This window comes from Branchiostoma floridae, chromosome 10, assembly GCF_000003815.2.
Source record: "Branchiostoma floridae strain S238N-H82 chromosome 10, Bfl_VNyyK, whole genome shotgun sequence".
In the NCBI taxonomy this organism is placed as follows: domain Eukaryota; kingdom Metazoa; phylum Chordata; class Leptocardii; order Amphioxiformes; family Branchiostomatidae; genus Branchiostoma; species Branchiostoma floridae.
Window position 1 is genome coordinate 14,794,782 of NC_049988.1, and position 12,079 is coordinate 14,806,860.

The window sequence follows — 12,079 nt, forward strand, 5'->3', positions numbered from 1 at the left end:
ACAGGCTAACTCTGTCTACAAACGACAGGAGGATTGGAACTTACAGCAGAACAAGTTGAACAGGTTAGCACCAAACTTTCAAGACCCCTTCTCACAACTTTCCTTGTAAGGTTTTTAAAGAAGGATAAAGCATAAATGGCTCTTAGAAAGGAAGCTCTCACGATCTTGCTATTCTGCTTGACATTGACACTGATGGCGGCCAGCAACGCCTCAGGTAGCGTGTGTTTTGCCCCTTGTGAGAAAGCTGACTGGTTTAAGTGTGGGTATGGCAAGGCGGTGGCGCACTCTTCTGAAGAATCAGGCACATGTGTCGTATGCAGAGCCCGGGAAGACCATAACAGCATTATCGGGAATACATCTGTCCCCACATCTCAGCGTAGCGTATGCTTGAGTTTCATACGATGGGCGTTTGCATTAAGAGGCTACTCATTCGGTGTTCTATCCGCAAAAAAACTACCACCAGTCAGCATTTCAGGCGTGTTTGTCCTGATCCTGGTAGATAATGAAATCACGGATGTGGAAAGAAGCACGTTCAGTGGGTTTTCGGATCTTAGTACCTTGTTCCTGGATTTCAACAAGTTAACGCATTTGAAACAGAGCTCGTGCATTGGTTTGAAGCAGCTCGCTTTGCTGTCTTTATCCAATAACAGATTAGCACGAATTGACCGAGGATGCTTCGAACACATGCCGAATCTTTTCTCGCTAAACCTCGAGAACAACCTGTTGATGCAAGTAGACCCTGCCTGGTTCAGTCATCCTAACATACTCGATTACCTACATTTGGGGGGAAATGACATTCAGAACATTCCACCACATACATTTAAAGATGTCGGAAACATTAAATACTTGTCCCTGGAGAGAAATGCCCTGTATTGTTTGGATTGTTACGAAACGTGGCCCGATAGTTTGTTAGATCTCAGTGTTGGTGGAAACAGACTGATAACTGTGCGTGACGAAACGCCACATAGAATAGAGTGGGGCCTAGTCGTTAATACTGATCATAACACTCTCCAAACGCAGTACATATCTTCTCAGTTGCCTAACTACCACTTCTGTCTCATAAATGATCCGCAAAGAAATGAGAAGTCGTTCATGTGGGAGTTTGGCTCGGCAGAGTGACAACCCCACTGTCTGCTCTGTGCTCACGGCAAAGAATAGTTCGGAAAGGCGAATCACAAGTAAGCCGCCATTTGTGGTCCTTCTAAGCGACATCCCGGACAGACAGATCATTCACTATCCCGATGTGTGTACGAAAGCGTGGGTGCATAACCTGGGCATTACAGTTGGTCTGGAAGGTGACTCAAGTATGCAACTGGTTTCTTTGGGCATGGGGAACCTTACCCAGACAACTGTTGCTATAACGGTTGTCAACGGGCATGACACACACACAACCAACGTCACAGACGTCTTTGATGACATCCCCAGCACGTTTGGAGACACTTCACACTCAAAGACCATGAACTGCATTATGATCTCAAAATACTACCCATTCCCACGTATCTTCAACAACATTCCTTCGGTGCCAAGAGAGACACACAAAACGTGCCCTATCCATGCAAGCGTTGTGACATCTACTAGTCATCCAACCAGACCACAAACTACAGATGAGAACGTATCTCTGCCACCAGTGAACCAAAGTACAACGACATTGGTGTTTCAGGCCACCACGCAGAAGGCTAAGCCTGTGAGAAGCATATCATCGCTAGACCTTCTTTTCTTCCCAGTTATAGTCCCAGTCATTGGGGTCCTGCTCTTTATACTTATTGTAGGGATTCTGCTCAAAATGTGCCAACTGAAGCTGAAAAACAAAAACAAACTACAAACAACATTAATGCCGTGAATACTAATACACGGCTACAACCAGGTCTTGCCACCTGTGGAGCATTTCCAACAGCCTATGTGTCCACTCAACACACCTACTCGGACATTCATGACGATTTAGTCGCTTCTCGGCGGCCTATGTCTGCCCCCTCACTGACGTACTACGAAATTCCCGATAACATAGCTCTGGCTCAGCGGCCCCTGCCTACCCTTCCGCGCACACATCGGGAACCCCCAATCGTTGCCATCTCTACCGGTAACAGATCCGAAGGTTATGACAAGTACAACACGCTTCCCGCTGTAAAAACGTCACACCACGAAAGTCGAGCTGCTAGGGCGTCCTGTAGGTCATTGCCTGCTCTTCGTCAGTCTCTCCAATCCACAGATAGTGATTCGGACAGCCCTGACGATGACACCATCCGCTTCTACGCAGCTGCGACAGATCCATCACTCCCTACGTACATGTCTTCTGCCACGAGGACCAGGCGAAATCACCGGACCTACCAGGACACCAGTACTGTAGCGCCATCAAACATAGTACAACGCCAGTCCTGGGCTGGCACGCCTCTTGTTACCTATAATACGCATAGTGAAGCCAAGCAGCATAGCGTTACTACGTATGGACAACCCTTAGTATAAAAGTTTATCTGTGTTGGTAACTGATCAGTATGAAAAACTACACTTTACTTAACCAACACCAAAGAGAGTCGGAGCTTGCTACAGTCACGCGGTTCTGACGTGCGGAAGGTGCAGTAAACTGGTCCATTCCATGAAGAAGGCTGGCGGAGTCAGTCGAAAATTTGGGTAAGTCCCAGCTTTCCTTAGTGTTGGTTCGGTACAGTTTAGTTTGTCATTATGGACACCCTTGTGGTCCTTGTGTAATTTCAAAACAAGAGAGAAGGGCATGCCATACGAAGCGTGACATGGCGAAGGTCCTTGCCCGTCACTCACCCTTAGGAGATTTCAAGGCAGGTCTCAGTAGGAAGTACAGAATGACACGAGCCTTCGATTATACATGTCATAATAGTTTAAACTCACAGTGTATATAGTGAGTATGTGTTTGGTGAACTTAGATTTTATAACCATTTGATAGCTGTTCTGCACCATGTGGACAACCTACTTTGACTTAGACTTGACAAATAAGGTACATGTATAAAATATGATAATGAAAATTTTAGCAATCAAGCTTATTGTTAGTGCTATGTAACATATTTCGCAGAGAAAAGAACGAACTCCGGAAGCTGAGCGCTGAGTATACCCAGACTGTTCCTGTCTTTTTATGTGTACATAAAATAATACGCACAATATGCTGGAATCTATGGTATGAATTGTGTATAATACTTCATGAGAATACTTGTAAAAATGATTACAAACTTAGAATGCTGACAGAATAGTGGAAGACTGTTGATCGTTCAACGTGTACATTGTGTATATAACTGTTACATGTTAGCTTACTAATTTTCATGTAGATCATGACTTTTAAAAGTGACTGACGCATGTACCAAGCATATTATGCTCTATGGTTGTGAAAGTCCGGGTAAGAACTATTTGATGGACAGCTGTACAGTTAACCACATTGTCTTGAACACGCAACTATCCCTAGATTCTTTGCACGTAGATTTTCATTCTGTTTGTTTCCTTCATTTTCAGGGGCAAATGTTACCAGCAGACTAGCGAGATTTGATGAAATTTCCTTTGGTGAAAATATCCACAAGGGTTTCAGCTTGATTTTGTGTGTTTCAGCTTATTTTATCGTGGGGGCGACGCCCCCACGACCTATTTTTTGTGGGGGCGACCGCCCCCACTGCCCCCACGGTGCCGCGCCAGTGCAGATGATATGCATTGTTGTTTCTTTTTCCTGATGATATGCATTGAATCAAGATGTTCCTCTATTCCAAATGATATGTATTGTTTTTTCTCTCTTCCCGATGGCATGCATCGAAGTTTCTCTTTTACTGATGACTTGCATGCAGTGGTGTTTCTCTCTTCCTGATGATATACATTGGTGTTTCTAACTTCCTTAATGATATGAACTGAGGTTTCTTTTTTCTAATGATATGCATTGAATCAGATGTTTCTCTCTTCCAAATGGCATGCACAGAGTGTTTCACTCTTCCCGATGATTTGCATCGATGTTTCTTTTTTTCTGATGATATACATTGATATTTTTTATCTTCACGATGATATGCATTGTTGTCTTTCTCTTCCTAATGATATGCATTGTTGTTTCTGTCTTCCAAATGACATGCATTGATGTTCCTCTTTTACGGCTGGCATGCAGTGAGTTTCTATCTTCCAGGTGATATATATCGATGTTTGTCTCTTCCTGATGATATGCATTGTTGTTCCTTTTTTTCTGATGATATACATTGATGTTTCTATCTTCCTGATGATATGCATCGAATCAAGATGTTTCTCTATTTCAAATGATATGTATTGTTTTTTTCTCTCTTTTCGATGACATGCATTGATGTTTCTCTTTTACTGATGATATGCATTGACGTTTCTTTCTTTCTGGTGATATACATTGATATTTTTCATCTTCCAGATGATATGCATTGTTGTTTCTTTCTTCCTGATGATATGCATTGAATCAGACGTTTCTCTCTTTATAATGATATGCATTGATATTTCTATCTTCCAAATGGTATGCATTGATGTTTTTGTCTTCTAGATGATATGCTTTTTTATGCGTTGATGTTTCTATCTTCCTGATGATATACATTGATGTCTTCATATGATGACATGCAATCCTCTTTGCAAATTATGTAGGTATGTTTGTCTGTATCTATGTGGGTCAAACGTTCTCAGTGCGAGCTGCGAGTGCAAAAGGAAAATGAAATAAAAGACATTATGTTTTTCAGTCACTTTTATTGTAACGGCATCTAATCAATGAATATGATAAAGATTAGGTGTATAGCCGTCAGGTGCTATGGAAGACCTACTCTCCATACAGAGGTTAGGCTCTGGCTGTTTTTTACGTTGTTTTTAGTCGTTTTTATCGTGCTTTCTATTTTGTATCGTTCCTTGAAGTCCGCCAGGTTTTGACAATACAATTACAATACAAAATAGAAAGCCCGATAAAAACGACTAAAAAACGTTAAAAAAAGCAGCCAGAGCCTAACCCCTGCTTGGAGAGTATGGAGACCTATGACTTCTTGGTACACCGGGTCATATCGCACGAACTCTATGGTCACTACGTTCAGCAAGGCTGTCTGCCCGGATACGGGTAGCGGTCGAAACAGAAGGCTGCCTCGCGGTCACACTCGCACGCCTCCCGGGCCACGGTGCCGAACCTGTCGTCTGTTGGGGTAAAGAAGAAAACAGTTAACGTCGGTTAGCAGAAGCTCATTTGTGTTGATTAGCGTTTAAACTATCAACCGTCACGATAGTTCAATCACCCATCCATCCATCCATCCATCAATCCTCCATCCATCCATCCATCCATCCATCCATCCATCCATCCATCCATCCATCCATCCATCCATCCATCCATCCATCCATCCATCCATCCATCCACCCATGCATCAATCCATTAATCAATCTTTCTTCTTACCTCCCTTCCTTCCCTCCTCCCATCTTCATTATTTCCTACTCTCTTCCTTCTTTCATCAATTCTTTTTTCTTTCCTTTCTTTCTTTGAACTCAAGACTTCTATTTCCAGAGGCATGGCCGCTAACCACTGGACTTGTAGAAATAGAGGCATGGCCGCTAACCACTGGACTTGTAACGCACGATACGTGATAAAGGTAAAGTGACGTTATAAATAGACGCACCACACGTCACAAGTCCACCCGCCTCCTGAGTAAAGTGGTAGTTGATCAGGTGTGCCGTACCCACGCCGTCACTGGAGTCCACCGCTCCATAGCACGCGTCGTGAACTTCGCAACATCTGGAGTAACACAGATTTTCCCAACACTACAGCTGTGTAGCTAAATGTGTCTTCATGTGTCAAAGAAAGGACAAAAGTCAAAAGGACAAAATGGCATACAATTTGGTAAATTACGTAAGACATGTACGTGAACTAGTCTGTCTGTCGGTTTGTCTCTTTATGTATGTGTGTGTGTGTGTGTGTGTGTGTGTGTGTGTGTGTGTGTGTGTGTGTGTGTGTGTGTGTGTGTGTGTGTGTGTGCGCGCGCGTGTGTATGTGCGATGACAAAGTGGGGCAAGTTTCAGCCCCCTAACGTTTATTTTTGGAACTGCAGGGGCATTTTTATTAATGATGGGAATTTTATACTTGTGACATGTGTATGTTAGTCAATGATGAATATCACCATGCATAAACCATGTAAATGTTTAAGTCATTTGCATAAAATTTACAAAAGCTCTACATATTTCATGGAGGTATGAGGTCGCCGAACTCTAGTTGCTTTTTGGATTGGAACCTTTACAAAGCAGTATGAGTAAGAGAACATGAAGTCTGTTATCCCCAATCGTCTATTTTGAATAACTTACCTGTCAATGTCGTCCACAGGTGTTCCCGAGCCGCCCAAGCCGCAGTAGCAGCCGTAGTCGAGGTAGTCGAACGGATTCCGCCCGGTGACGTGAGATATCATGGCGCCGAACTGTAGCACACTTCGGGTCGGCTTCCCCACCGCCCCCTCGAAACCAAACCCTACTACTGTTTATAGATATAGAAGTTTGTAAATTCATTCAGACCCTTGTACACATCGTGCCTACTGACATAAATGACAGCAGATTTCCCTGTTGTTTCTGTAGCATGGTATATCTTTACCGGGGAGGGGTTGCTAAGCCATTCTGCCTTTACTTGCTCGAGGCACCTCCGCGAACAATTTCATGTCCCTTCCGAAAGGTGGGTGCTGTCCCAAATGATATGCCTTACGCAGTAATGAAACAGGGTTTCCCAGTTACCAATTGCAATTACATGTAAATTGAACCAGGCACTCAACTGTGAGGATGACACAAAAAGTTCAGGTACATGGGCCTCCCTAGAATTAATCAATATAAATGTTAGATCTAGATGTAATGTACTGGTAGTCTCACATATGACGGTATTTTGATGATGCCAACGTGGTAGGTTAAAGCTATCTGGGGAAACAAGAGCTAGTAATCATATTAGCTCTACCCTCTTCCTAAATAACATAACATAACATAACCTGTGTAGAGTATAACATATTGGACCAAAAACACACTTGCAAGGTGGCCATGGCTTTTACACGGAACATATGGTTCTAATTCTTTGTGAGGATATTCCAATTTAAGAAATCGGAATTTGGAGGATTTGACCTTCACATAATCAGGTTGTAAAGACTGTATCAAAGGTTTGATAATGCATTGCAAAATAAGGTATAACTTCAACTCACCCAGGAGAATCGCTGCTGCTAGCACGACCTTCATCCTGCTAACCTTGCCTTGTACATGTGTGGCGGTTATCGTACAGCCGGCCGGGCTTTTCAATGTCGTGTCCACACGCCATGGGACCGGTGTTTACTTTTTTTACGGACACGGATATAAAAAACTTGCTTCTATTTGTTTTGGTTGTCAAATAGACGTCAGAATGGTATTGATTACAATTATGTATTTGTAGCATTGCTATCTACCTGTGACGCCCCCTCCCTTCCTCACCAACGTTGAAAATATGTCATTTGCATTATAGTTAATGAATAAAGATTTCATTGCACATTTTCACACACTAGGCTAAGTACAGGTCATGACATAGCAACACATGGGAATAGATAAAAGAATCAACTAGATTATATAAAATGAATTCACGTCGGCTGAACAGACAAATATATGCCCCTCCCCACCTTCTGTTCAATCTCTCTGACCCCATCTACCCTCTGGCCCTTCCCTCATATAGACGTAAAACAAAGTTCTCTTCGAAGTTTGCGAAGAATGTAAGAATTCGACTCCATTTCTTTTTAGCTATAGATGTAGTGGACAACAAGCTTTATGTATCCGTATCTGCAACTGTATCTGTATGGCCGGTATGTCCGCCCTTCGGCGTATGACACACCAGCTTCGCAGGCACGAAGCGCGGCAGCAGCTGGTTATATTACACCGAACGACCCGTCACACCTAGCTTTTGCACATCTGCAAATGCTCTTTAAGCTTATCCAACGAAGATGCCCCTACTGTGCTTATCAATCCTAGGTTGGTTAGTATGCCAAACATATTCTACATATCAACGACGAATGAATCGATAATCATTTATTGTTGTGGTATCTACAAATGATTACTACAATATATCTGTGCTCCAGTCAAAGTACACATACTAAACTCGCGAGAATTCTTCTTCTCTACGGTAGACACATTTCAGGAACGCCTGTGCCTATTCCGTGCATCTTGTGTTGGAGTTTCCTCAGCAAGGCTGCCTCCCAGGATACGGGTACCTCTTGAAGCAGTAGGTCGCCTCGCGGTCACACTCGCACGCATCCCGGGCCACGGTCCCAAAGTCGTTGTCTGGTGAATTGAGAAAAAGGATTCCCGAAATAAGTTTAATATTGACATGAAAACGCTGTTTGTTGGTATCTTGGTATGATAATGGGTTGAAATATTGCTAAGAAACCAACATGTGTGGCGAGCGTGCGTGCTTCTCTGTGTGTGTGCGTGTGTATGCGTATGTGTGTGTGTGTGTACAATGTGTGTGTGTGTTTGTAATTGTGTGTGTGTGTTTGTATGTGTGTGTGTTTGTGTTTGTGTGCGTGCGTGCTCGTGTGTGTGTAGGCGTGTTTGTGTGTGTGTGTGTGAGTGCATGTGTGTTTGCCTGTGTGTGTTTTTGTGTGCATGTAGGTATGTGTTTGTGTGTACGTGAGATTGTGCATTTTCATGTACAGTCAAACCTGTCCTGAGCAACCACTCAAGGGACCGAGCAAAAATGGTTGCTGAGGACAGGTGGTTGCTCCCGACAAGTTGGTTGTTTGGCGAAAAAAATAATAAATTATACGGTTTGCATGATATAAACCTTTCAGTTAGTTCCAAGGAAACATATCTATAAGAGATGCACACAGTTTCTAATCTCCATGCTGTTGTGTAAACAAACTTCAAGAAACCATTGTTTAGCAATCAGAGCTGAGTTTGTCCTACAATCAAACATGGTTTGTTTTGTAGTTGTCTGTTTTCTTGAACAGCCCAAACAATTTCTCTACCAGTATGTCAAAATTGTCACTTATATGGCATTTTGCACATTGTTAATTTTCTTGACTGATATTCACTTACATAAGGAAAAGAACTTAGAAGTCTCAAAGTCCAGGGTAACTGTGCCCACGTACTTCTGCATATAAAATGGCTGCTAGATGCTGTTAATCAATTTTGGTTGGTATGGCAGGTTGAATGCCCCTTTGGGACTGTAAAAAAGTGGTTGCCGGTTGGGGAAGACAGGTGGTTGCTTGGGAGGGGGTCTTAACTATGTAAAAATGGACGGAACTGTTTCAATGTGTCCTCTGACGGCAGGTGGTTGCCTGCGCCAGGTGGTTGCTCGGACAGGTTTCACTGTACTATATATTTACGTTTTTGTATCCATGCGTATGTATCTCTGCGTTAGCGTGAGTGTCTAACATTATACGTACTACACGTGACGTATCCTCCAGTCACTCCAGTCCATGAGTAAGTGACCACGTGCGCCAGACCCACTCCGTACACCGCCTCATAGCAGGCGTCGTGTACTTTACAACACCTGCGGCAAAAAAGAAGAACTTCGTCGTTGAAGAGGTTCATCAGTCACGTATGCATAAGTTACAACAATTTTCTTCAATCAATGACTATTTTGTAAAGGTACAGTACATACCTCCCAAATTTTCGATGTCTACCAGGAAGCTTACCAGCTTCGTCATGGGGAATGACCTAGTCTCTGCTCTCGCGAGGGAACACGAGACTAGGTCAGGCTTGTGTGGACCATCTGGCCCCTTCCCCCGCCTCCTTGCGAGAAATATTTATTCTTTTTCTATATAACTACACAAGACGTAAAGAGAACAGTCGTGGGCATTTGTGTATATTTATAGGTGCACATTTCTATTTTTTTTTTGTTTCCACAAACAGCCCGACCGGGGCCCGGCCGGTTTGAATATTTGCCGTTAGCTCAAACTAACAAGGCTGATACTCAGGCTATACATCATCTCCAAGCAAATCCTACAATGGCATACCAAATTGGCCAAGGAGTGTAGTCGGTCGAAAGGTGTCCATTTGTGAAACACACACCTAGGCCGGCTTCACTCCTCTGCCAGCTTTTGATACTATCTTAATATGCTACCATAGGATCTGCTTGGAGATTAGCTATAGAGGGATATCCGTCAATGGACATGGAGATCGTCACATATACAAAGGTAACTTCATATGAAGTAAGTGTGAACAAAATGCCATTCCCGTACCAGTCTATCGGGTCTATCGGTGTGCCAGAGCCGCCCAAGCCGCAGTAGCAGCCGTACTCCAGGTAGTCGAGCGCGCTCCGCCCGGTGACGTGAGAGATCATGGACCCGAACTGTATCACGTTCCGGGATGCCTTTTCAGCAAAACCCAGCCCAACTGTTTGAATATAGATTAGAAATTGTAACAATACGTTTTTTAAATTTCATGATCTACTTGTTGTCATGTATTTGCTCGTCACAGTAAAGAAATTAACTTTCCTGGCTTGTTTTATTCCACAAAATACACCGCTTGAGTCTACCCCCTCCCTTTTGATGTGTCTTTTAAATCATTATTAAATCATTTTGAAAATAAAGGGTCTTACAAATACCATTTTGATATAGTGAAAAGGGGTCCTTGTGATAAATCTAACGGACTAAAGGACTTTCCTCTGAACTATGGAGAATGGAAGCCTAATGAATGAATGAAGACCTTTATTGTACATTTTTGCCCAACCAAGCTAAGTTTAGGTCACAACAAGGCTTATACATATACATACGTATCCATGTAGAAGTATCACAGATCTAGTCTAACACATACGTTCGGCTTCTTCTTGCTTCTTAGTAATGGAGAAAACTTAGGACTCATTGAATTCTACCTTACCTAAGAGAAACGTTGCTGCCAGAATGACCTTCATGTTGCTAAATGCTCCAACCTTGCCTTATGTGTGTCACGGCTTTCCTACAATCGCTCGGGCTCTTTAATGTCGTGTTACACAGGATCACTTAATAATATACCATTGTTGACCAGTATAACGGACACAGGAAAGGGACATTCTTCCGTTGGTTTCTGTTATTACCGAGACGGAACAAAGGTATGGACTCTCCAAAGAGTTCTCAAGGACACATGGAGTAGGGTTAGAGGTCACCGGAAGAGTTGTCTAGTATGCCAGTAGCATTTGAATTTAAAAATAAATCTACCAAAAACAGAAACGGTACCTGGAGCGGTAGAGGAACTATACGTACGAAGTTTAAGTAGACATTTCATCTGAAAGAGTTTAACTCGCGAGAATTGTCAGTATTTACTGATGACGTTTAACACCTTCAACCAACCAACCACCCTAAATTTATCGTGGGTTGCTGATATATGTAGTGTCAAGGTCCGCTGTGTTGTATGTTTTATCCAATTCCCCACGTGTTGTATCATATGTTAATAGCTAGGTTTAAAGGTTAATGACAATGCCAATATGCCGCGGTTAACACAGGGAAATACCAGGTGTTCTTTATCAGGTGTGACACGCAGTGCCAATTGCAATAAGGCTTAAGTCCCATCCAAACCAGACCCCGGCCGGGATGTTTGCGGAAACGAAAATTAAAGTGTTTATCAAGGAATATGTACACAAATCATACTCAAGAATATTTTTGTACGTTCTGTGTGTTTTGTTGCCTTTTATGTCATATTTTTCGTTTATGAAAGCTAGCCGACAGGGCTGCGGGTTGGGAATTTCCAAACCGGGGCCCGGCCGGGATGTTTGCGGAAACGAAAAACACAAGTGTTTGTCAAAGAATATACACAAATTATGCCCATGACCAATGTTGTTTACGTTCTGTGTGTTTTGTTGCCTTTTACAGGATTCCGTTTTCGTTTCCGAAAGCCTAAGCTGGACCCACCGATCTGTCGCACCGAGAGACACAAAAACTCAGCCATTCCCTTTTTGACTGAACTGTTAAACAACTCAGAATGAACTCCAAGGCAGTCCGCTCCGTTTACCACTTTTATTATTTCTGAATGTCTATGCAAAGTACCTCTGTACTTGTCTTGACTCCCATGATATCTAGACTAATGACTAAAGCTCTTGGATATTTGGTAATAAACGTTTGTGAGCAAGATTCTCCCCGGAGGAGTATATGTAAATGCCAACACAATTCATACTTACTTGACAAATTGTCTGCAACTG

At 42.9% G+C, this 12,079-nt stretch overlaps 2 protein-coding genes across 2 annotated transcripts; both read right to left on the reverse strand.

Moving 5' to 3' along the window:
* Positions 1–4,690: 4,690 nt before the first annotated feature.
* On the reverse strand, positions 4,691–7,232 carry LOC118424625 (basic phospholipase A2 Cc2-PLA2-like). The gene is made up of 4 exons (XM_035833268.1): positions 7,146–7,232; positions 6,277–6,442; positions 5,598–5,713; positions 4,691–5,124 (listed from the first exon to the last, which is right to left on the reverse strand). Exons 1-4 carry the CDS (start codon positions 7,177–7,179, stop codon positions 5,024–5,026), a joined length of 417 nt encoding a protein of 138 aa, XP_035689161.1. The 5' UTR covers positions 7,180–7,232; the 3' UTR covers positions 4,691–5,023.
* Positions 7,233–7,977: 745 nt separating this feature from the next.
* LOC118424511 (basic phospholipase A2 PA-11-like) lies at positions 7,978–10,905 on the reverse strand. Its single transcript, XM_035833089.1, has 4 exons — positions 10,786–10,905; positions 10,149–10,302; positions 9,351–9,457; positions 7,978–8,244 (listed from the first exon to the last, which is right to left on the reverse strand). Exons 1-4 carry the CDS (start codon positions 10,817–10,819, stop codon positions 8,144–8,146), a joined length of 396 nt encoding a protein of 131 aa, XP_035688982.1. The 5' UTR covers positions 10,820–10,905; the 3' UTR covers positions 7,978–8,143.
* Positions 10,906–12,079: the final 1,174 nt, after the last annotated feature.